Here is a 24,014-nt window from a genome sequence, read left to right as displayed (position 1 = left end):
TTGAATCTTGAATGATATTTTAGTTTTGGAGTTGATCCTTTTTTATTCCCGCTAATAGTTTGATAATCACCAAATAACTTTCTTTTCCACTTCACCACATTGTGCAGTATTGATATCGCAGCCGTGTTCCGTATCATCCGCGGGTATGGAGGTTGAGTGTGTGAGGTCACATTGGCCGGGCCAATTGGAACGTACAAAATAATTTGACCCCTGACCTCTTACGACGGCCGGTCATTTCCTTCCCCCTGCATGCGGATGGAAAGGCGCTGAGATTATTGGTGATATTAATGCATGAGTGACACGGGAAACAAGGTGGGTCGAGGCTCCGATCGATACTTCACCTCAGCTGGAGGAAGAGTGAAGTCGAGGTTGGGTGGAAGAGAAAACACGGGGAGAGAGATGGAAGGTAAAACACAGAATCCACATTATAGGGTGTATTATAAACCCCCATTTAATGAATAAACATAAATATAATAGAGTTCAGTGGACTGGTAGGCTCAAAATGCCAGATCCACTCAATGGGAGCATGCATGGCAGAAGTATTTACGACTGTATCTGGTACGTGGGATATATTTGCGTATTTTAAATTGAATATATTTGTGCTGTTGTAGACCAGGGAAGGGGAGTGGGGGGTACACAGTATAAAGGGAATAAGAGCAAAGAAGCAAAATATATTTAGAGAGGGAGAAAAACCAAAAGCTCGACTGACTCGCCTCTAATGGTCGACTAAATGTCCACGACCAAAATAGACACACTGCCAGATGGAGGGGAGGGAGTGAAGCGAGGGAAGATGGGAATTGGAGGGGCAGAAACAGAAAGAGGAAAAAGATAAAAAAAATAAAATAAAAATAAAAAAGAGAGAGGCAGCTAGGAGGTAAAGAAAATCAAAATATAAAGATGGTGGAGATGGAGCGAGAAAGAGATAATTAGCGAGATGTAGCAAGGTGGCAAGACGGAGAGAGAGAGAGAGATGGAGAATGTGAGAGAAAAAATGGAGAGTGCAGAGAGCGGAGGTGGATGGAAAACGCGATGTACAGGAGAAAGTCTGCGATGTGAGGCAGGCAGACACACGCGCACGCGCACACACACAAAAAGAGTGATAAGAGTCACAGATGGCCAAGGAGTGGACAGCGGGTGTAGGACAGAAGTACATTTTCAAACGCTCACAGTTTCGAGATCATTTATCTGTTCCGGGCTGAAAGGCATGTACTTACCAGGAGAAGGGAGAACAGCGGCGCAGATTCCAGAGCAACGGCGGTGACTGTGTTACAAGTGAATTGAAAACCACGATGTAGTCAACGTTACTTTTATTCATTTTTTGGCCTCAGCTGTCCACAAAATCAAGATGACATTCGTTTTGTGTCGTGCAGCTTTGTTCAAGACGAGGCACTTGATCGAAAACAAAACATGATCAACCATTATTATTCAATCAATCATTGATTATATTACACACATACTGTATGCAGTATAGTATCTTACATTGTAGACATTAGATTCCATTTAAATAGCCATCATAGAAGTATCATAGAAATTCATTGTGGGTAATAGATTGACGTTAATGTCTATATGTACTGTACTGTATGTGAACTTTTTTTATACTTTCATGCTATGCACTGTGTGTAAGTGCTTGGAGAGGACACACACACACACACGCACTTCCATATTTTATATATATATATATATATATATATATAAAATCACAGCAACTATTGCAGATGTGTTCATATACATTTATGATGTTTTACAGTATTGACGGTGTCCTTTTTGAAAGAAATACACAGCTTTATTCATTTATTGTGTGTGTGTGCTGCTCTGTCTCTGCGGTGCCTCCGCCTTCCTCTGGAAGCTCTCCCAGTACGCTGGGTCTTCCTCAGTCAGGGGCGTCGCGAGGCTGATGAGCTCACTGAAGGACAGCAGCTTGAAGGAGGCAGCGGGAGCGAGCGGCGGCGCTCGGGGCTGCGGGACGGAGTTTAGTGAAAGATTTGAGTTGGAGCTGGAGTGGAGGAAACCACTGCTGTTTGAGTCAGAACAGCTGCGGACTTATTGCAGCACATGTTTGTCAATATTGTCTTGCTAAGGATCCGTCTCACTGTAAAGCAGGGCCGAGCGATAAATCGTTATAATATTGTGATACTAGCTGGACAAGATATAGTCTGGTATTTTGATATCATAATATCACGATATAGATACATGTTGTCGTAATGGCTGCATTACAGTTAAGTAATTGATTAAGTCATTTTCTAAACTTGATAGACTGTTCAATTCCTAATCAATTCCTCTACCTATTTGTGATTGTATCAATAATTACACCCAATAATCACACCCACACTCAATGCGTAGCTTTGTTGGATTACAAAACTGCCTAAGGCCTGGAGGGCCAACTGGGCCTTTCTGGGTCCAGTTTGCATGGGGCACCACAATCGTACTTTGCGGGACACCACAAAGACCGTTTGCAGTACTTTGCAGCCATGTCATAGAGGTACTTCATGGGACACAGGGAGGGGGGTTATATAAAGGACAAGGGAATGATGTTCCTTACCCCATCTACAGGCTTGATTTGGGGTCCAAGTGCCACAGCAACATGGTGGTCTGCATCCAACAAGCTCTCCTGGATACACATACAAACACGCGCACACGCGCGCGCACACACACACACACACACACACACACACACACACACACACACACACACACACACACACACACACACACACACACACACACACACACAGACACACACAGACACACACACACACACACACACATAAAGGAAATGCCAACCTTAACAATGGTTTAACGCAGGTTTATATGTATGTATGTATCTGTATGGCACATAATACAGAGAAAGAGAAATGATGTGAGACATCAGTCGGATAACTGTAGCATTCACACAGTAGAAGCGGCTGCCATCACGGTAATAATTGAAATGTTAAATGTATGGAAACCAATATCCACTCACACTGTCATGAATGTGTGTTTGGTGTGAGCGAGGAGATTGAGCCTTCCCCGAGAAATGCGCTCTCAAATCAAGTGTTTGTCCGGCGATGCTGACTGAGCGATGGCAGCTCTCTAGGCAAGCTCTGTCCGCCCCCATTACCGCAAATGTCTCTCTATTTTAACAGCTTTCTGAACCCAACACTAAAATAAAAGCACTCGCCGTGACTAGCAGGACACAGAAACAAAAATAAGAACGCAAAAGAAACGTTGCCCCCTGTCATGTTCTGGTGTTGAGGAGAGACTGTCATATTGCGCTTTACATGCCTGGAAAAGCCAGCGCTGGAGAATAAGACTAGGCGACACGACCTACGACTTGAGGGAGCACACAGTTCACTGACAGTAAGGCCGACTGACCCGGACGCCCCAGCTACATCCCTCCGAGTGGAATCCCTCCGCTGTCAATCCAAGCAATGGGTGCCGTCTACCGCCTGGAGTGAGAGCGATCTACGCTACAGGGGGAAGAGAATATCGCTTGACAACAACTACACACTGACAATACAACGCGAACGAAAGGATCGCACCGACATAAAGAGACCGTTGAAGGACGAGAAAATAAAGTTTCGATCTCCCTAACCGGCCATGCATGCGCTACCGGCAGAATGGAGTGTGGATCCGTGGAGCTGGATTACAAGATGCAGCCCAGCTCCTTGCTCAACCCAGAGACAGCAACGATGAGCAACCTGCCTATTGGGTGAGAATTATTGCATACATCCAATGAGGCTAGATTTCTCGCCTAATGTTATAGGGTTCAGAACTAAAGGCTATGTATTTGGACAATGCTGCGGTCACTATATACTGTGTTCATAGCATATAGCAAACATAATTAGAAGCGAAGCAAGAGATGATGATTGGTTGGGTAAAATTGTTTTGGAGATGCAGCAAACCCGCAGAAAGCCTTTACTTGTAAGGCTGTTTATTATTATTATTATTATTAATAAATTATGTAACTAATTATTTATTTATCAATTAATCAATTCATCATTTTCCTTTATTTTCTCAAGCCAACAGAGGCCCAGGCATCTTTTGTAACTTAGCCTGGCAGCACCTTTTCACCTCTCAAACTGTTTTGTCAGCAAGAACTTTCTTACTTTTGTTACTTGAACTATCGAGAGAGAGAGAGAGAGAGAGACCTGTCTCGACAGGTCATGTTCGTGAAAGCTTACTGTTCTGTGTTATATAACTATAAGTGCAATTACAAGACTGTCATTTTATCTGATCATTCCTTTGTTTTTGTTTTGTTTTTCCTTGTTCCCTCTCTGGTATGTTTTTCTATACTGCCCTCCCCTCTCCCTTGTTCACTGGACACCACTGCATTGGACTTTTGGCCTCTCTCTATGTCTGCACTTAAGATTATAGGCTATAATGTGTACATTGCTGTTGCAATGACAATTTCCTTATGTCTGACCAACAACAATAAAATTAAAAAAAATTAAAAAAGTCAAATTGTCTTGAAAAACGATCTCAGTTGGATTTAAGCGTGTTATACGCAGAAAAACCATCAGCATCAAATGTCTTTGAGGGAAAAACCCGATTTAAGCTTGCAGCGTGTCTGCCTTGCACTTCACATTGATATGCACAGAGGAGTGAGGGACACATTGACTTTCACGGAGGATCGTGCATGATTGGACGTGCATTGAATTGTTAATTACTATTGTTCAGGTGAAGTGTCCGTAAATATTGATGAAGGTGATGATGGTGTTACCGTCACACTCCAAATCGTTTTTCATTAGGGAGCTGAACAACCATTCTGTTTGTAGGACTCCACTCGAATTGAACTGCAGGAGGAAAACTGACGATATTTGGATGCTTGGGTGTCATTTTGCATTGGATTTATTGGCCAGGGTCCAACAGACTTTTGATCTGAATCTTAAATGAGTGCAGGCTTTAGTAATAGAAGAACTACAAATATGAGGTTAACAAAGCAAATAATAACTTTTATATCCATCATTCATCAATTGTAATTATTGAGGAAGTTATATTTATTCACTACAAAGCCATCCATCTCTTTCAGCTTACTGTCCATTTCTCCAGTTGGAAGCAGGCCTCATCGCTACTTTATTTAGCACTTCTTACAGCCTTTCCAGCCATTCATCTATATCTTTACACCACATGGATGATACATTTGATTTGGGAAGTGGTGAAATACTGGGATATATCGGGGCATTGGATAAAACAAATAACCAAATAAGTGCTAACTTTATATTTAAAAGAGATTAAAAATGTTCAGAAGCAAAAATATTCATGCTAAGCTTTACACGTGTTCCCTTTCACAGCATGTATGATGGATCATACACATAGTATATCTTAGAAAACATTAGAATGGGTTCTTGTGTATGAGGTGTGTGATGTGACTGACTGGATCAGAATCTTCGGGATACGACCGCCCTTGTATTTGACTTTGACACCTGAGCCACGGTGTGAATGTATTTGCATGATATAATCCTATTGCATATGGATGTATCCGTGCACCAAGCAGCCCACACACACACACACACACACACACACACACACACACACACACACACACACACACACACACACACACACACACACACACACACACACACACACACACACACACACACACACCCCTGAGGGCCAAATTCACAGAGCGATGGCGCTAAACCGACGCAAATAACAGAAAAAGCTAGCGTCTAATTCCTACATTGTTGTATTAAGATTCAGTCAGAACTAGAATTTCTCAAGTAAAAATATAGATTATAGATTTTATACATACTGTACATACATACATACATACAATATATTTTATAGATGTACTCATACAATTTCAATGTTTTATAGTTACTGTACATAAACCTAAAATACTAGGTAAAACCCAGGGTTCCCACCCTGTTATGCGGAGACCCGCCACAGGGTTTCTCCGTGAACGGGGTGTGGAGGACCCCGGGGTCATCAGGTGTCCCCTGTAACCCCACCTTCCGCCGGACAATTTTCATTTTTAAAAATATAGATTATAGATTTTTGTGTATATATATATGTTATAGATTTACTCATACTATTTTAATGTTTTAAGTCACTGCACATGAACCTAAAAAGGCATGGTAAAACCCAGGGGGTGGGGGGCCCACCCGCCCTTTAGTGTCCCAAAAGATAAGACCTTTACCTTTTCTGCATTTCTCTCTTCACCCTACTTTTCACTGCCTTCTTTTCTTTGGCTAAATTGTCCTCATTTCACACCTTCACATTCCTTGTTGGCAATTGAGAGGAATATTTAAAAATCATATTAAAGATATGAGGTGGGGGTGGAGGGAGCGATAGCCCTCAATAAATTAACAATTTAAAACACAAGCGTGGGAGTGAAACATTTTGTGATCTACTCTTTGTTGCTCAGCCTGTGTGTGTTGATGTGTTTTCTCTGGGTTACTGGTTTAGTTTTCTCGTTCTCTTTCTTGCCTTCCTTGCCCCCCTGTGTACCAGTTATCGTGTCCCTTCGCACATGTGTGGTGACCTGATCAAAAGGGGTTGGCCGGGTGTCGTGACGGGGGGTCACCAGGAAGTGGTCGTTTCTACAGGAGGCTGTAGAGACTGTGATAGGCAGGTCAGCAAATCAGCACTGGTGCCCAACTCAAAAAAGATGCATCAAAAGCTTGTGGTCGTTTGACGGCTTGTTTGGAAAGGTGAGATTCAATGGAGTTTAATGCAAGTTATGTCGAGACAGTCTACAAGGACTGGCTGCGGAATACACATTTATTTACATGTATTTTTCCAAGAGCTGACACAATTATTACATAATCGTCTGAACGCAGTTTGAATCCAATTTAGGGAATTTTACTCCAATATGAGAAATGTTGCAGTGAATAAAATGGGAATTAGGTGCATTATATTAGTTGAGGAAAATGAACTGTCTGTTTAGTTCGATGATATATGCAATCAATTTTATATTCCAATATTCAATCTAACTTTTGCATAAGACAGATGCGTATTAGTGCACAATTAGCATTGCGCTATTCTCTAGACTAGGATAGTGGCATAAAATAAAAAAAAAATAGACAATTACATTGTAATCGTAATTATCCGTACGAAAATAAATGGCAAACAAAAATGTCATGATCATTCACTTGAGATCCATATTTTGTCATATCTGCATCCCCCCTCTCACTTCACATAAATTCTACATGTAAAATCCATGGTCAGGTCATAGATGCAAAACCATCTAACTAGGGTTGATAGCGGTGAGCAGCAGGCCGCTTTGGTGACTGTGTTTTCACACAGGCACCAGAACCAACTCATGGCTGACTGATATCGACGGACACCAAAGTGGCCGGCCGCCACTTAGCGATTAGCTGTCACCCGCTTGCTCCTGGGTGTAAAGGAACATGGGGCCGGTGTGGAGGGGCGCGGGGCGGGTGGGGAGGAGGCAGCACGGGCTGATGGCGTTTCAAAATAAGAGCGGAGAGGTTTATTCGAGCTTGAAATAGGAACGGAGTGGGAAGAAAAGGGGGACTGAACAGGAGGATTAGGAGAATAAAAAGAGGGGGAGAAGGTCATAAATTAGGGTAAGAAAAAAGGGAAACAGGATAGTGTGGGATTAGAAGAGGGCAAACACGCCGTAGCGGAAGGGTGTGGACAGGTGGGGTTTTTTTGCGTTATTTTAAATTCGGTGAGAAAAAAAAGGAGTTACTTCCACTTTAAGGCTATAATTGTAATAATAATAATAATAATAATAATAATAATAATAATAATCTTTATTTTGTATGGCAGCTTTCATACACAACATGCAGCTCAGTTAGCTTTACATTGATAGAAGGCGATTATTTGTAATAATAACAAGCAAAATGTTATCTACTTATAACATTTAGCGATGATATTTCAGTATCACAATCATTCCTCAGTGAATAATTGTGACCCTAACCCTATCCTTATCTCTCTTGAATTATTGGCCTTAAGCTACTCCGAACGATTCTCAAAATAATTCTCAAAATAATTCTCAAAATAATCCCCACAATAGTTCATAATAGAGTCCCCTTTTCATGGATTCACTATCACTCATCAAAAGACTTCTCTTAGACTTTATTGGTCTTGAATATTCCATCCACTCATCCGTCCGTAGGTATTGTAATTGTTCAGATTTTTGTTGGTGCTAACAATTTTTCGGGCGAAAAGTGTCCGGAACAGAGCGACCATTGGACCCACGGACACGGTTGAAGTGTCGTTAGAGCCGGGACGTCACAAACATCGCTTGATTCAAGTTTCATCCAAATCGATCTGCATACGAGCAGATAATAATGAAAAAACGCCTAAATTTGACCGGAAGTAGCCGAACCTTCTTGCTTCACCGATACGCCGACGTTCGAAAACCTTCAATCGGGTAATGGAACGAGATGAGTTTTAGAATAAGACGCTTTATGACATCATCATCTCATTCGCTATAAATGTGCAGGTTGTGGTTATGTATGTTTATTCCCATCGTGCGCGGTGCCTGGTGTAGAGTCCATGGCTACGTAGTGGTTAGAGATTTGTGTGTCTCTGTTCCGTCTGACCTGGTTGACGTCTGCGGGAATGTTCCATTGATCTCTTTGGCATTTTTGTAAATTAAGATTTTGCATTCCAATATATCCCCGTGTAAGATGCGGTGTTGTGTTCCTCCTCACTTTGCCGGATTCGCGGAAGTGTTAAGATAGAAAATCGGCGAATGCATGAGGAGTTTTCATGTTCTCTGAAGGAATCTGAAAAATTGTGCCCTGAAAACTGTAGATAATCACGGAAAAAAACGTCAACCGTTTCCCAGCTTCATGCAATCGTAACCCATCGAAAAACTTGGGACACACACAGAAACATGAATCCATAGAAACTCGTGACCACGTCGAGGTCCGCCCCGACTGTGCGAATGAATGACGCGTTCCTAGCATGTGCTAGGAACGCGTCGAAAAACTAGAACCCTGTGAAATTGTATTTAGCCGCAGGAAGACGCCAACGCTTTTCGGATTTCATGGAACCGTCACCTATCGGAAATGTAATCCACATAGAGGCGTGACCACTGAAGTGACGTAACTTCGCTGCGCCTCCGTAAATACCTCATTATTGCCCCGGACGAGATTGTCCAATACGACAAATTCAGGTGAGAATCAGGCCGAATCAGTATAGTTTCATGCCTCACTACGGAAAATCTTAAAAATGTAATTCGTCACTAATATGACTAAAATAGACCGGGTGTGTTGCCAATTGTCAATTATTTTTACTCAGGTATAATAGGTTAAAGCTGCCGGAAAGTAGGGCAGAATAAAAAAAAGATATGGGCACACTGGGGTTAATGATCCAAGTGATATCCAGTCCCCATTCCACCCTTTGTGATGCACGCTGTACGTTTTAGCCTGGAGAAAAGGGGGAACAACAACCCCCAAGGGCCTTGGAGGAAAGAAGGAGTGAGGTGAGAAGTGACGGAGAAAACGCCAGGGGAGGATTCTCTGACGGTGAGGCTTCGCGCCTCTAATCTCCCGTCTTGGCGTGAGAGCCGCCTGAAAGTGCCACGCGCTCTATGTGCTTTCCCACTCGCCGGAGCTTTCAAGTGGAGAGAAGGAAAACCGAGCATCCGCCACGGAGCCTTTCCCTCCGTCGCTCCGAGGCAAACGGTGGAGATTTCACGACTGACGGCTGCATCCGCTGCTTTAGGATGTTGACAGTTACACGTGCAGAAAATGTGCCTGCGAGCTGCATTAACTGTTATTTGTTTTCTGCTAAAGAAATGAATTGGAGGACTCCTGAAATGTGAAGGATTACTAAATGCTGCCCCTCGCCCTGAGAATCATGTTCCTTTTGGCTTTGTTCTTGATGGTCCGTCTGAAAGAAACGTGGCAAGCAGCTCAGAAAGCCATGGTGCATATTGAGCTCGAAATGTGGAGATTTTCGCTTGATGCAGCATTCTATACTTCTATACTTCAGTCTATGAATACTGCAAACAAACAAATCACTTTTGCATCTTATTTTTCCTTTTAAATGAACAACAGGTCGTTACTGTTTCATTTGTTTACTCAATGATTGATTTTTTTTGCTGGAATCACGACTATCTCTACTAGCATCTATCTATCTATCTATCTATCTATCTATCTATCTATCTATCTATCTACTGTATCCATCTATCCATCCACCTATCTATCTATATGTCTATCTATCTGTCTATTCATGTATGTATGTCTCTATCTATCTACCGTCTATCTATCTATCTATCTATCTATCTATCTATCCGTCTATCTATCTATCTATCTATCTATCTATCCGTCTATCTATCTATCCGTCTATCTATCTATCTATCTATCTATCTATCTATCTATCCATCAATCTGTCTATCTATCCGTCTATCAACTGTATCTATCTGTCTATCCATCTATCTATGTATCTATCTATCTCTCCGTCTATCTGTCTATCACTCTATCCGTCTATCTATCTATTTATCTATCTACCACCAAATAAAGCATGGATGCCAGTCACACAGTGTGCACAGTTTACAGTGTAAAGTCTGTCTATAGAATTTCCAAATCTGCCTCGTTTGTTATTTGTAATCCCAGACAAGTCGCAAAGAAAGACACGCCTTGCTTCTCGGTATTTGTGACATTTGACCGTGACCGAACACACCTCAAATACCCAGTCACTTTCCTCCTCCTCGTCCAGCTGCATCTTGGTGCCGCGCTGCACCTGGCCCTCCGTGATGGGCTCTGGGGTGAGGTGGAACTCCACCCTCTGGAGGTTGAAGCCCAGCCCTGTCCCAATGGCCTTGATGAAGCTTTCCTTCAGCGCCTTGACACAAAGCAATGGCAGGAAATGAGTTCAATTGAAGCAGGTGTCGTCAAAACGTGTTTCCTCAAAATATATATTGTTTTTTTTTTAATGTTTGTGTTTATAACAAGGCAATGAACGGCCTATTTACGTGTGTGTAATCGAAAATTCAACTCAACAGCTTATAAACCCAAGTGGTAATTACTTTTGAAATGTACAGCACTATTATGCATACAGTAGAGAGGGATAAATTGTGTGTGTGTGCGAAAAGGATGAGGTTGAGTGCAAAATACCTCTTGCCAAAAAACGCCGCTCGGCAGCCAATGAGGCACAATAACAGCATTACAAGGCTAATCACTATGGCAACCGTTGAGCACTGCCATTAGTCAACAGTGTGTTGATGATATCAGCGCTTGACATCTCTGTGCCACCCTCGCAATCTCACAACATCTTTACTTAGCAGCGCCATTACTGCCCCTGTCCATCTGTGCATGTGTGTGTGTGTGTGTGTGTGTGTGTGTGTGTGTGTGTGTGTGTGTGTGTGTGTGAGGAGAGAGAGAGAGACAGAGAGCGAGAGCGACAATCATTTCATATGGGTGCGAAAAGAGATTATAGGAATATATAGATAGTGAAGACAATGTAGCTCATGAATATAAATGACCTACTCTTTTCGCATTGCATGAAACTGTGTGACCAACCCCAACCCCACCCCCACCCCCACCCCATACCTTTTATCCCCACAAGAAGGGCTCCAATGCACTGATGCTCGTGCACCCGCCTCGAGGGGGACCCCGTTTAAAAAACCCTACGACCAAACCTTAACCTGAACACTAATTCTTGGTGTGCCGGCACTCCAAGGATCCCGAGATGGACATAAAATTAAAAACCAATATTCCTAACCCTAACCTCACTTGTTTATTATGACTCACTCTCATAAAAAAAACAATACAAAGCACAATTAAAAAAAAAATTAAATACTAATAACACAATAATATTTTTATTCCCATTCTTTACAGATATCTTGCACTTGTGTCTTGTTGTATTGAGAAACCAAATAAGAGATTGTTCCAATGATTGATGTACACTTTGGTTGTTTCTTGCCTCGCATGTAAGTCTCTTTGGACAAAAGCGTCTGAACAGAGAATACATGTAGAAAAAGAAAAAGATGAACTTATTTAGTGTGCGCACACACGCACAGACACTCGCAGACACACGCAGTCACACACACACACACACACACACACCACTTGCGGCCCAGCAGTAAAGCAATGTGATGACAAGGGTTGTACGGTTGCCATGGTTACCCAGTGGCGGTAGAATGCGGCGAGCTGCTGCCGCTCGGAGCCGGATGATTGGATGACGCGCCACTCATACTCGGTAAACTGACGAGTCATGATGCGGAAAAACTCTGACACGGAGCTGCTACCTGGAAAGAGGAAGGAGAGGGAGAGAGAGAGAGAGAGAGAGAGAGAGAGAGAGAGAGAGTTAGGAAGGGAAAGGATAAAGAAGTCAGGAAGGGAGAAAGAGCATGTGGGGGGCGGTGGAGAGAAAGAAGGAGAAAAGAGACCGATTTGGGTCAGGCGAAAAGGGAGATTAGGTTCGGGAGGAGGCGCGAGAGAGGGAATGTGGGAGGGAGGAAGGGAGGATTGAGAAGCAGATGGAGGAGGATGAGCACGGGCGAAAAGCGGTCCGGCTGGAGGATAAAACGGTTCTGGCCGACCCGCTCCGGAAGCATCTCCTCCCCCGACGCTGAACCCCCGCCCCCCCCCCCCCCCCCCCCGTTCCCTCCGATCCTCACGGAGTGGATCCCCCCGTCGTACCTGGCGGCTGACGGTCATTCTCGTAGGGAGAAGGGTGCAGCGCCACCCGGACCCCGGCCGAACCAATCCATACACGACGCAAACCGCGTACGACGCATTAATGATGACACCGGTTTGGTTTTTGTTTCAATCAGTCCAAAGCACGGATATGAGGATGACTTATTTAAGGCGGCTGCGATGACCAGCTGCTCTTCAAAGAACGTCAAATTAAGCCACAGACGATGTGAAGAGCCAATACGATACACAGAGTGAGACAAACTCTGTAACGAAAAGTGGACAAACGCTGACACTGAGTGGTCGCAATGAAAATTACAATTGAAAAAAACATCAGTTTTAAGGGCAATTCTAATGTAATATGATTTTGTGAATGCATTTGGGATGACTACACAATACTATTGCCAGTCAAATGTCTATTTCATATTCGGAATGGAATATTTGATATTTTCAATTGTTTATTATAGCCCCTTATATTATATGAAGGAGATCGAAGGCCATTGCTTCTGGTGTTTACCTGGCATGGCGACCTTCATGACGTCCACGCCCACCTGCAGGCCTCGCTCTGCGGCCAGCACGGCACAGTCCCCCTGGTGCGAGAGGTTGAACGACCACCGTCCGGCCTCGGCGGCAAAGCGAGACAAATGTGCAGAAGCCTGAAAGCACAGAAATACGAAAAATGACAATCATTTTTAATGTTCTTTTTTTTTTTTTTTTATGTTTACAAGTGATAGGAACTGCTGGCACCATTTAATTTTACTGCAGCACTAACTGAGTAGCAAACTATGTAGGTGTACAATCAAAATGATATCGGGTGCAATTATGTAAAATTTGCCCATTTGGATATTCAACTATTGATCTTCAATGTCAAACTCTTAGGTTTCGTTCTACGCCCCGTTTTTTTTTGTTTTTTTTAAAATTAGAATCCAAAGTGAGTTAGTAAACATTAAATAAGATAAGTGGAAATGATTTCACTCCCCGGGGTGGGTGGTTAGGGAGTATCTGCGATTTTAGTGACTGAGGATCAGAAACGTGCTTTACTGCGGGAATAAAAGAGGAAGACACACCTCTGGTAACTCCAGGTAAGGCTTCCCTCTGGGGGAGCGCTTAAGTCGGATCTCTGACCAGGGAATCCCGATTCTATGGCAGACCACCCTCCTCAGCAGCAGCCTGCCAGCCTGCAGGAGAGAAGCAAGGGTTAAAGCGGCGATCCGTAAGAAGGCCCGCGTTGGGCGGATTACGCCGCAGGGCCCCAGAATTCCACTCACAACTTGAACGTTTGTTTTGAACACATCACTCTTTACCGTCGACAACAGTGCTGCAATTTGTTTTCGTCTAAATTTGCCTCCATCCGAACAATCGACTTGTTTTTCGTATTATTATTATTTTTTTTTGGTCACTTGAAGTGAGGGGGATAGCTGCTGTCTCCCGGGAATGTCCGTCCATATCGAAGAAGAAAAGTGAGGTAGAATGGTTGTCGTGAGGAATTAAGAGCACGACGCGTCACTCCGCCTTCCCGCCGATTGCGGAGCCGCTTTGCTCTTTTCTTCTTCTCATTATTATTATTATTATTATTATTATTATTATTATTATTATTATTATTATTATTTAGTGTAGAGCTGCATTACCGACACCAGCTTGGTAGCGGCTGCTGAGGCAAGTGCGACACCCCGTGGTAAGGGTCGGTACACCGGTCCGGTCCGGTCCGGCGTTTGGAAACATATCAAACCGGTTTGAAATGTTTTACACCGGCTCAAGCCTCCATAAACTTTTTTGTTGTTGTTGTTGTTGTTGTTGTTTTTAAGTAAAACGATCTCACAGACTTTAATATCACGCGACAGATCACCACTCGAATCCTGAAGGGAGTACATGGGGCTTGGGGAGGGGGGAGTGTTCAGGCGGCGTCAAGTCGCGCTCTCCGGACGCGGGGAATTAGCTCAGATGGTAGAGCGCTCGCTTAGCATGCGAGAGGTAGCGGGATCGATGCCCGCATTCTCCAGGGGATGTTTTATTTTTATTTTTATTTTATTTTTTTGGGTGGGGTTGGGGGGTGGGGTTGGGTGGGGGTTGGGGGCTCACTCACCATGGCGGACTTTGCATCTTTGGCAAAAACGAACTGTCCGACCCTGTCCTTCTCCTCGCGCTGGACGCACCGAGCCGCGCGCAGCCACTCGGCCCGGGTGGGCGTCCAGTCGCCGCACCGGAAGGCCCACCGCACCGACCCCATCCACGGACACGCTCTCGGCCTGCTGCTGCTGCTGCTGCTGCTGCTGCTGCGGCGGCGGCGGCGGCGTCGAGGGCCGGGTGAGGGACGGCGCCCCTCGGCCCCGACGCCTCCCGTCGAAGCGTGCGCCGGTAGGGGGGGGGGGGGGGGGGGTTGAGCGGAGAGACGGAGCCGACGCGCGTCCGAGAGCGTCGGAGGGGGTGCGGGGGGGGGGGGGGGGGGATTGACGTCGCCGGTGGGCGTGGGTTCCGAGTCCGCCAATCGGAGAGCTGCTCGCCGTGCGCCCGGAAATGCGTGCCGCCGCCGTCCCGGGCTTCGGCTTTTTGGGGCTTTTTCTTTTATTTGTATTTTTTTAAACCCGCGCGTTAAATGTCCTTGTTCCACGGGGTGAGTCGGTCCCTTCGCACGCGTCCGCCGTGGGGTTGCAACGCCGGCGCGAGGGCGTTGACTTCGCCTTCTTGTTTTATTTATATGTATTAATTATTATTATTATTATTTTATTTTTTTTTAACATTTACATCGAGACCCTCCCCGTGCGAAGCCGGTGCCGACGCAGAGACGCGCGACTCGCGACGAGCGGGCGCTCTACCGTCGCCGCGTTGTAGTTCCGGGGGAAATAAGTAAAACACGTGGCGCGATGGGATCGAAATGACCGAACGGGTCGTCGTCGCGTCCGCACAAAGCAGCGGGTTCGGTCGGACAGGGCAGGGCAGGGCAGGGCAGGGCAGGGCACCGTGTAGGGCACCGTGTAGGGCACCGTCTCCCGTCGAGACGTGACCTTGTGCCGCCCGGTAGAGCGATCGCGATTATTTTAGCGGATCGCGATTTCTTTTTTTTTTTTTTGGCGAAATCGCCCCGTTCCACAGCCACGGGATTGCGTCCACATTTTTTAGGGTTATTTTTTATTTTATTTTTTTTAAAACCAACGGTTGAAACAAAATGTCACGATCCATATAATGTGTACAAGGTGCTTTTCCATGAGCCAGGGGGGGGGGGGGGGGGGTGATAATGGCTCTGCCACAACAGACGTGTCGGGTTATGTTTACCTTCATGCCGTTATAGAGTGACATAAAATCAACAAATGACAATTAAATCGTCGATCACAACCATTTGTATGACAATCAATCGCCAACTAAAATGTCATGATTTCGACAGCCCTATACTGTGAATGATAAAACTTCTTTTAAAACAAGGAATCATGATGTCATGGGTTCTTTTGTTAAAAAAAAAAAAAAAAGCTGAACTTACGTGTATATGACGTGGGTTTAAGGCTCAGTTAAGTGTCCTGAAAGAAATAGACAAAATTAAATACCTTGATCGTAACAGCGTAGTTATGGGTTCAGTCATGTCATAACACGGGGGGAGCGGAAGAAAAATCGATCAATTCAGCAAAAAATGCGCAAGTTTAAAGTTGTCATTATTTTTTTAATGTATAGAAGTTTAAAAGACGGCCTCAACCTCGAAGTTTACCCCTGCGTGCACTGTGTTCTCTCCCCACAGGATGCCAGCCGTGCCTTTTCACGCCCAGGTCCTCCCGAGCTCAGTGCACTTTGGGAACGTTTCCTTACGGCTCCCCGAGGAAGGGTGAGGTGGTCCTGAGCGTTACCATGGCAACCAAATGTGCTGTCACCTTCAGTGACTCAACTGTAAACTGTCAGTGTGATAAGTCAACCTTTCAAAGAAAACGTGTTTCCTGTGTGACGCCTTCATAACCGCAAAAGCCTCAGAAGACACAGCAGATTGGAAGACATGGATAGATGGAAAGACAGCCTGATTGATAGGCAGGCAGGCAGACAGACAGACAGACAGACAGACAGACGAATAGATAGATAGGCAGAGAGACAGACAGACATATAGATCGATAGGCAGACAGATAGCTAGATAGGCAGACAGACAAATAGGCATGCGGGCACACAGACAGATAGGCAGGCAGGCGGTCAGACAGATAAATAGATAGGCAGGCAGACAGACAGATAGATAGATAGATAGAAAGGCAATAGTAATAAAGCAATGGAATAAAAAATGATGTCTCCACTGGGACCAGTGTGTTCCCACATCTCATCTGTTGCTTACACCTGTTGGCCTGAGAAATAAATAATAATACATCATATGATTCCCTTTTTGTTGTTTTTGTGCATTTGACACCATTTTCTTCCATATATCCCCCACCTGCCCTCTCTGTCCTCACATGAACTTTCTCATTCACTTTCTCCGTCAACAGCTCCCTCCCTGACCTCGCCCCTCCTGCCGGTCCCTCTCTTTCTGCCCCGTCCTTTTCAATCTTCCTCCCTCCTTCCCCACCTCTCGTTGCACCCGCCCCCCTCCGCCGTTCTCTCTCTACTTTTCCGCCTTTCTCTGTGGGGGGTCCGGGCCCCGCTCAGCCGCCGGCAGGCTGGATTTCCTGCAGATGAAGCAGCTGAAGAGGAAGAGGAAGAGCAACTACAGCGTCCGAGAGACTCAGACGCTGATCAGGGAGATCCACAAGCGGCGGGACGTGTTGTTCTCCAGGCAGCAGGTGTTTATTCTCTACTATATTTTGAAATACTAGATTATGCTCTGCTATCCCGCAGTGACTCTCAACCTATTCCATCGGAAGCACCCTCAATGTGGTGCGCATTTGTCCATGGAGCCCATTTGATTTGGTCTCTGGGACGCCGAGTCAATACAATAGTTTGAGCAATAACAATGAAACTAGGATCTAAACAGTCATTATTCTACATTCTCTAATGGTGAAGTTTAACTATTAATCATTCTGCAGAGGACCCCCTAGAACCTCTTGACGGATCTGGAATCCATGTTGAGAATCTATACCATACTATGCTATGCTACTCGATAGACGGCCGTATAACACTATACTATACTCTTATAGGAGCTACATTTATTGTACATTATCTGCTGAAAGTGTAACATTATGTAAAGGGCTGGGAATTGGTCCTTAATAATAATAATAATCTTAACCAAAATATTCCAATACCTAGTAGTATCAAAACTTCTCCAGTCAAACGATACCTGCATTCAATCGTTTTTGTACCCAGATTGCGGAAAAAAGGACTCTTTGTATGGAGTCGCTCGCAACCAGTCACCGCAGGCGTCCTTCGACTTGGTGCAACGTGTGATTGGCTCACTACCGCAGCAGCTACAAGTCGCCCAAAAAAATGTTCACGTCCGTCTTAAACTAACAGGCGGGTGTCCATACGAACAGCGAAATAGATTTTCCTCGCTGTGGTCATTCCTCCTGTACTGGATATTTGTTTAATATTACACTGCCAAAATACTTCTTTGTACAGTTATTTAATTAATGTTTCAATAATTTGATCACTTTCAAAATGTGTTGTGTAAAAATCATTTGGATGGGGAGGAGCAGCATTTTTCGCAGCTGAATGCTGCGAAAAAAGAAGGTATTTATGAAGTACTCTGTTGGTATCGGTATCATTTTAGGGGTACTGGTCTTTGTATCGGTATCGTGTTTTCATATTATCTATTTGTTTATTTATTTATTTATTTTTTAAACAGTACCAAGCCATAATTATGAATTATGATTATGGAGGGAAATGGGTACGGCATTTATTTTCATTTATTTTTTGACAAAGAAAGCAAAAAGTCACACAGTATAAAAATAAAAAAAAAATAGAATATTATTACATGGAATAACAATATAAACACTCAGGACCTCCGGATAAAAGCAGTCCCTCTGAGGTGTATGGACATGCTTTTATCATGTGTTTCCTCCAACAGAACACGGCTATTAATGAGCTGAAGCGACAGGCCTGGGAGGAGGTGGCAGGAGGCGTCAATGCACTGGGAGAGGGCGAACTGCGCACAGCGGCAGAGGTGTGTCTGTGTACATGTATGTGTAAATCATTCATAAAAATCATGTTCGACACCATCAGCAGTAGATTTGTGGGCAGATACACTTCCAGGATTTGGGGAGTTTGAACAAAAATATATACTCAAATGGATTTTTTTTTTTTAAGATAAGATAGAAATAAGTTAAATTAGAGCAGAGTCTAATTGTCTTTAATTGAGTGTAATCAGAAACAGTTTATTCCGCAGGGTACATTTACATATACTAGAAAAAAAGCTTAACAGTCCAAAAAAGATGGAGAATAAACTAGAAGATAAAATAAAAATTGAATTGTCAAATACTGTATATACAAATAGCCAAAACAGAAATAGTCACATACACTATATGAAAATATACGAAATGTGGACACTTTCCACAGGATAAATGATGGTGCTGTGGGTAATGAATGAAGGACATCTCACCCCCTCAGGTGAAGCGGCGTTACCTGGACTGGCGGGCGCTGATGAAGAGGAAACAGCTCCGTGCTGAGCTCAGTCTCTCCGCCGCCTCCTCTCTGGGTCTGAAAGCGGAATACAACGCTTCCTCCCCGGAGCACGAAGCCGCCGTGCTGGGCTCCAGGTGCGACCAGCTGCTCGACCTCTCGGGCTTCCCAAAGGACAACCAGTGCAACTGGCAGGACCTGGTGGCTCTGGGGGAGCCGAGCGGCCACTCGGTGAAGATAGAAGAGGACGACGCCGAATATAGAGTAAATGCCTCATATTATAATAATGATGATGATAATAAGTCACAATAATAATAATAACAAAAATCATATTTCAACAATCCCATTCTGTATATGGATATAAAACTTGACACCCAACTAAGAGATATAGATGAGATATTACTAGTCCAAGTCCCATTTAAAATGCCTTTTTGTTATAAATTATTATATACATCTGAGCTATATAAAGTTAAAATAACCAAAATAATTGATGTTTATTTTATCTTTCTGCAAGGATAGTGCCACCTATATTGACGTGGTGGATTTTGGAACCGACTGACGCTTTGGGTAGTCGTGACCTTTTTGGCCAAATACATTATCAATTGCAATATATTAACCACTCAGGTTATTCTCTTTCCGCGTTTCCGCAAATCTCAGAAACGGCCCTTGCAGATGTAGGTAAAAACCGGTCTCGATCGCCTTCTGATGGGGACCAAGCGTTAGCAATTAACAATAGCACACCAAGTAATGTACAGGGCATCTCCATAGCAGCGCCTGCTTTCATCCGTCACTCAAACGGCGAAACTGACAGAACGCCCGCGCAGCAGGTTGAGCCCCGTTTTCACACGTCTCTCAAGAAAAAAAAAAAGCCTTTTCGAAAGAAGTGGTCAGAAGAACTTGCACGCCACTGCGAATAATATTATCGACAAGATTTCCAATTTCAGTTGGGACATCTTCTGTCAAATCTTTCCGTTCAGATGATCTGATCTGTGGGACACGTTGACTCTTCATTGCACTGTTTTTCTTTTTTTTTTTTGCCGGATGTTAATCAGCTCCGTTATCTCCTTTTGTGTATTCTGGCAATTATTTCACTCGTTTTATATTGTAACTTGGAGTCTTATCAAAAACATTCAGATAACTGATTGCATTTTAATCCTGACCATCTCCCCTCGCAACCCCATCAACTTTTTTCCCTTTTGAACATAGACAGTTATTGTGTGGGAATGAATCCGAGATATATTTTGGAAACCAATTATTTCAAAGTGACATGGCGATGAGTGAATGACACTTTAAATATCAAGGAGGGGAAGTGTGACAGTGAGTTAAAAAGGAAAGTGCCCTGTAAATGTACATTTATTGCTTGCCATCGCTTAGCTGCCAGAATGCTGATACGGCAGAATTATTTTGTATTCAGGTGGTGTGTGCACACATTGATGCCCTCTCTCTCTGTCTCCCTCTCTCGCCCCCTGCTTAGCTGGATGAAAATGGGGATCTCGTGGACGGTGACGGGGAGATCGATGAAGAGGACTGCTTCCCCTCGCTGCTGGCCGACGTGGAGTCGCGCGGCGAGGGCCGCGTGCCCGAGGTCTTCTCGCACATCGACGAGCTGGGCATGCTCAGCTCGTCGTCCAAAGCTCCGACCTCCACCACCCACCACCGCGACCTCAGCCCGTCGGGCCACGGCCCGGCCGGACTGACCTGTGGCCACGACACCGCGGAGACGGGGCTCCTCCTGGCCGTGGAGAAGCAGCGGCTGGACGTGGAGCGACAGCGCCTCACGGTGGAGACGGAGCGGCTGGCGGTGGAGCGCGAGCGGCTGGCGGTGGAGAAGGAGCGGCTGCACCAGTGCGAGGTGGAGCGGGAGCGGCTGCAGCTGGAGAGGGAGCGGCTGCACGTGGAGCGGGAGCGCCTCCGGGTCGTCCTCCTCAGCCAGTCGGAGCACGCCGACTCGTCTCCGCTGCCGCCGCAGCAGGGCCCGCCCTCCTCCTCCACCTCCTCCTCCTCCACCTCCTCGTCCTCCACGCTGGACCTCAAGAGGGAGCGCGAGGAGGGCAAAACGCGGCTGCCCGCCGTGGATCTGGAGACGGAGCGGCTGAAGCTGGAGAAGGAGCGGCTGCAGCTGGAGAACGAGAGGCTGCAGTTCTTCAAGTTCGAGTCTGGGCGGCTGCAGATAGAGCGAGAGCGCCTCCGAGTGGAGAGAGAGAGAATGCAGCTGCACAAAGAGCAGCCGTCGCTGAGGCTGAGGGAGAGGGAGGAGAGAGAGAGACTGGCAAAGTGATGCACTCCAAATCATCCAGTCGGGACTGGCCTTTCACACAGTGGTGATTATTTTTTTAAGTTATTGGTTATTTTATTTATGTATTTATTTTACTAACTCCCTGCTGTCTATAGATAGCAAATACTTCGATCTTAAGATCTACACTACTCACTAATCCTTGATCAGTATTAAACATGCACATTGCCTCATTGCCAATCTGGATGAGGAGAAGTGGAAATCCTATTCCTGTAATGCGCGGTAAATGTGTCCCGAAATATTTTTTGTACGCTCTGGAGATGGATTGTCAGTACTGCCTTTTCTTTTTTATTTTACATCCTTGCACTGTTTACGATAGAAGGTATTTACAAAATGAAGCGAGTCTTCTAGTGAGTCCAACTCCAGACTCCTTTCCGAAAAGTGACCTCTTGCTTTTGGCTAAAGCCTGACGCCAACCAAGCAGATGCAGATTTAATGTATGCACATGAAGGATCTATTGGCCAACAGCACATCAGTCCCAGTCTGAATATGCCTCATTTAGCAAATGACCACATTAGTGTGATTAGAGTGACTGGCAGACCTACAATGAATGTGTCCCTCATCGCTATGAAATGTAGCTGTAACGGAGTAGTGGTCCAGAAAAAATGTCAGACGGTGAATACAGTTTCCCTTTCCTATTTAAAACGAAAAAAACAAAAAACCTAAGCAAAACATTGGGAATAATATCTGAAGGTAGGAGAGTAGGGATCACCGCTTTTGTTCTGTATGTTTGCTGTTACGATGTTAAGTTACTGCAGACCTGCCAGCCTGCACCCATTTTGTGTACCAACCACGCAGTTCTTGGTCAAAATAGGCAGGTACGAAATGCCAGCTGAAACTATGCAAAAAATAAAAATAACAAAAAAAAAAAAAAAAAATATATATATATATATATATATATATATATTAAAAAATAATAATAATTAAAAAAAATATATATATATCTATATCTATATATATATATCTATATATATATATAGATATATATATATTATAATTTTGCATAGTTTCAGCTGGCATTTTGTACCTGCCTATATCTAGATAAGTATGTAACCTTACAAGATGATGCATTTGAAGGGGTATATCCTCATATGAATTTGTATACTGTATATAGTTAGCTGTAGTAGCTCACATACAATGTGATGAGCCTCGTTACGAGACGACTACGGCGCGTTAACTGACAGAGTAATTTAGCTGCAGTAACTCAAACGCCACGGTTCACTCCCTGTTAAACTGTTGTAGTGCTCGAAATATTTTCCCAAGGTTGGCAGGTCTGTTAATGTATGTGTTGATGTTCATGTATTTTCAAAGCCAAAAGGAACCCTCACAAACGCATTTTTTTGTATTTATTTTTTTGATACCATCAGTTTCTGTGTTGGGTGTGATATTTTTGCACACAATTACACAATGTGGTTATGATTTTGTACGTTGAATGGCATTGTATGGTGTTTTGTTATATAATATATATATATATATATATATATATATATATATATATAGTATGATATTATCAATAAATAAACAAGACAATGCAAAAAAAACAAAACCTTGATTGTGTTAAAAACTGCACATTCCAAAGAAAGACAATGGGTGCTGGATGTTAGAGTAGTTATGTTAAAGTTAGCCAGGAGTTGAAATGATTTCAAGTGAAACGCTGACGGATTAGGTTTTCCCGTCTTTAATTCCACTGTTTTTGCAACATTGGGATTTTGGACCATGTTGTCTTCTGAATCAATGTAATCTCACATCTGCCTCTCAATTCCTGTTTTACTTTTTCAATTTTGTCGTGGTCGTTTGAGAAAAAATTACAATTTTTTTATACAACATGAAGACTTGGATGTTTTGTAAAATTGTGTAATACTTAATATACTGTTGAATTTCAACAATTTATACTGCATTTGTGTTCAATATTAAACCAACCACAATGTAAATAGAAATGTCATATTTATTTGTTACATTTAGGATTCTCTTAATATCACTTGCATATCATATTCAATAATAGATTCTGTTTATTGATAATAAAACATAAGAACAGATCCTTTTCTAAACACTTTACAGCTTTGCAATTCAAGGTTAACACTTAGAATTCCAGATTATTCTTCCCATTTAGTGATTACACTTCAATCTCTTAAAGGCATTCCAATTGATTATACTATACATAACGATATAATGCTGTACTATGATTTGCTGTACCATATATCATACTATCCTATGCTATACAATTTTATACCATACCATACTGTTTACTTTTCTATACTACGTGATACTATAATGTACTTGTCTATATTATACCATTGAATACCATTCTATTCTTTATTACAGTATACTATACTTAACTATAGTATATAGTATAATTCTATACTAAACTGCACTTTTCTATTCTAATAATACTGTACTATTCTATACTATACTATGAGCAGTGACAGATCGGCCATCTGGCAATTGAGAAATTGCCAGTACGGCCAACTCGGCCCAAGTACGGGCGGGGCGGGGCCGGGCCGGGCCGGGCCGGGCGGGCCCGTAACATGTACAGGTATTAATATAATAATAGGTTTGAGCGCTGATATGATGTCACCTTTAAAGCATTACCATACCTTCAATCAGTGCACTCAGTTCAGTTGTACAGTATATATACCTTCTAAGTCACATTATTTAATTAGGTCACAGTC

General features: G+C 43.7%; 2 protein-coding genes across 3 annotated transcripts; one reads left to right on the top strand and one right to left on the bottom strand.

Moving 5' to 3' along the window:
• Positions 1–1,292: 1,292 nt before the first annotated feature.
• Positions 1,293–14,894, bottom strand: aasdhppt (aminoadipate-semialdehyde dehydrogenase-phosphopantetheinyl transferase). The gene is made up of 7 exons (XM_080007259.1): positions 14,626–14,894; positions 13,610–13,720; positions 13,060–13,198; positions 12,033–12,154; positions 10,588–10,749; positions 2,540–2,608; positions 1,293–1,956 (listed from the first exon to the last, which is right to left on the bottom strand). The coding sequence occupies exons 1-7, from the start codon at positions 14,767–14,769 to the stop codon at positions 1,792–1,794; spliced, it is 912 nt and encodes a 303-aa protein (XP_079863385.1). The 5' UTR covers positions 14,770–14,894; the 3' UTR covers positions 1,293–1,791.
• A 2,147-nt stretch (positions 14,895–17,041) lies between these two features.
• Positions 17,042–22,143, top strand: msantd4 (Myb/SANT-like DNA-binding domain containing 4 with coiled-coils). Of its 2 annotated transcripts, none has more exons than XM_080007430.1 (4): positions 17,042–17,281; positions 18,502–18,597; positions 19,041–19,316; positions 20,527–22,143. In XM_080007430.1, exons 1-4 carry the CDS (start codon positions 17,174–17,176, stop codon positions 21,328–21,330), a joined length of 1,284 nt encoding a protein of 427 aa, XP_079863556.1. In that variant the 5' UTR covers positions 17,042–17,173; the 3' UTR covers positions 21,331–22,143. The 2 variants fall into 2 exon arrangements, with proteins under 2 accessions (XP_079863556.1, XP_079863555.1); XM_080007429.1 differs by having other exon boundaries at positions 17,167–17,281; positions 18,502–18,613.
• The last annotated feature ends 1,871 nt before the right edge of the window (positions 22,144–24,014 follow it).

This window comes from Zeus faber (assembly GCF_960531495.2).
Source record: "Zeus faber genome assembly, chromosome: 9".
Taxonomy (NCBI): Eukaryota; Metazoa; Chordata; class Actinopteri; order Zeiformes; family Zeidae; genus Zeus; species Zeus faber.
Note: the sequence above shows the minus strand (reverse complement) of the source record. Positions and strands in the feature narration are given on the sequence as shown.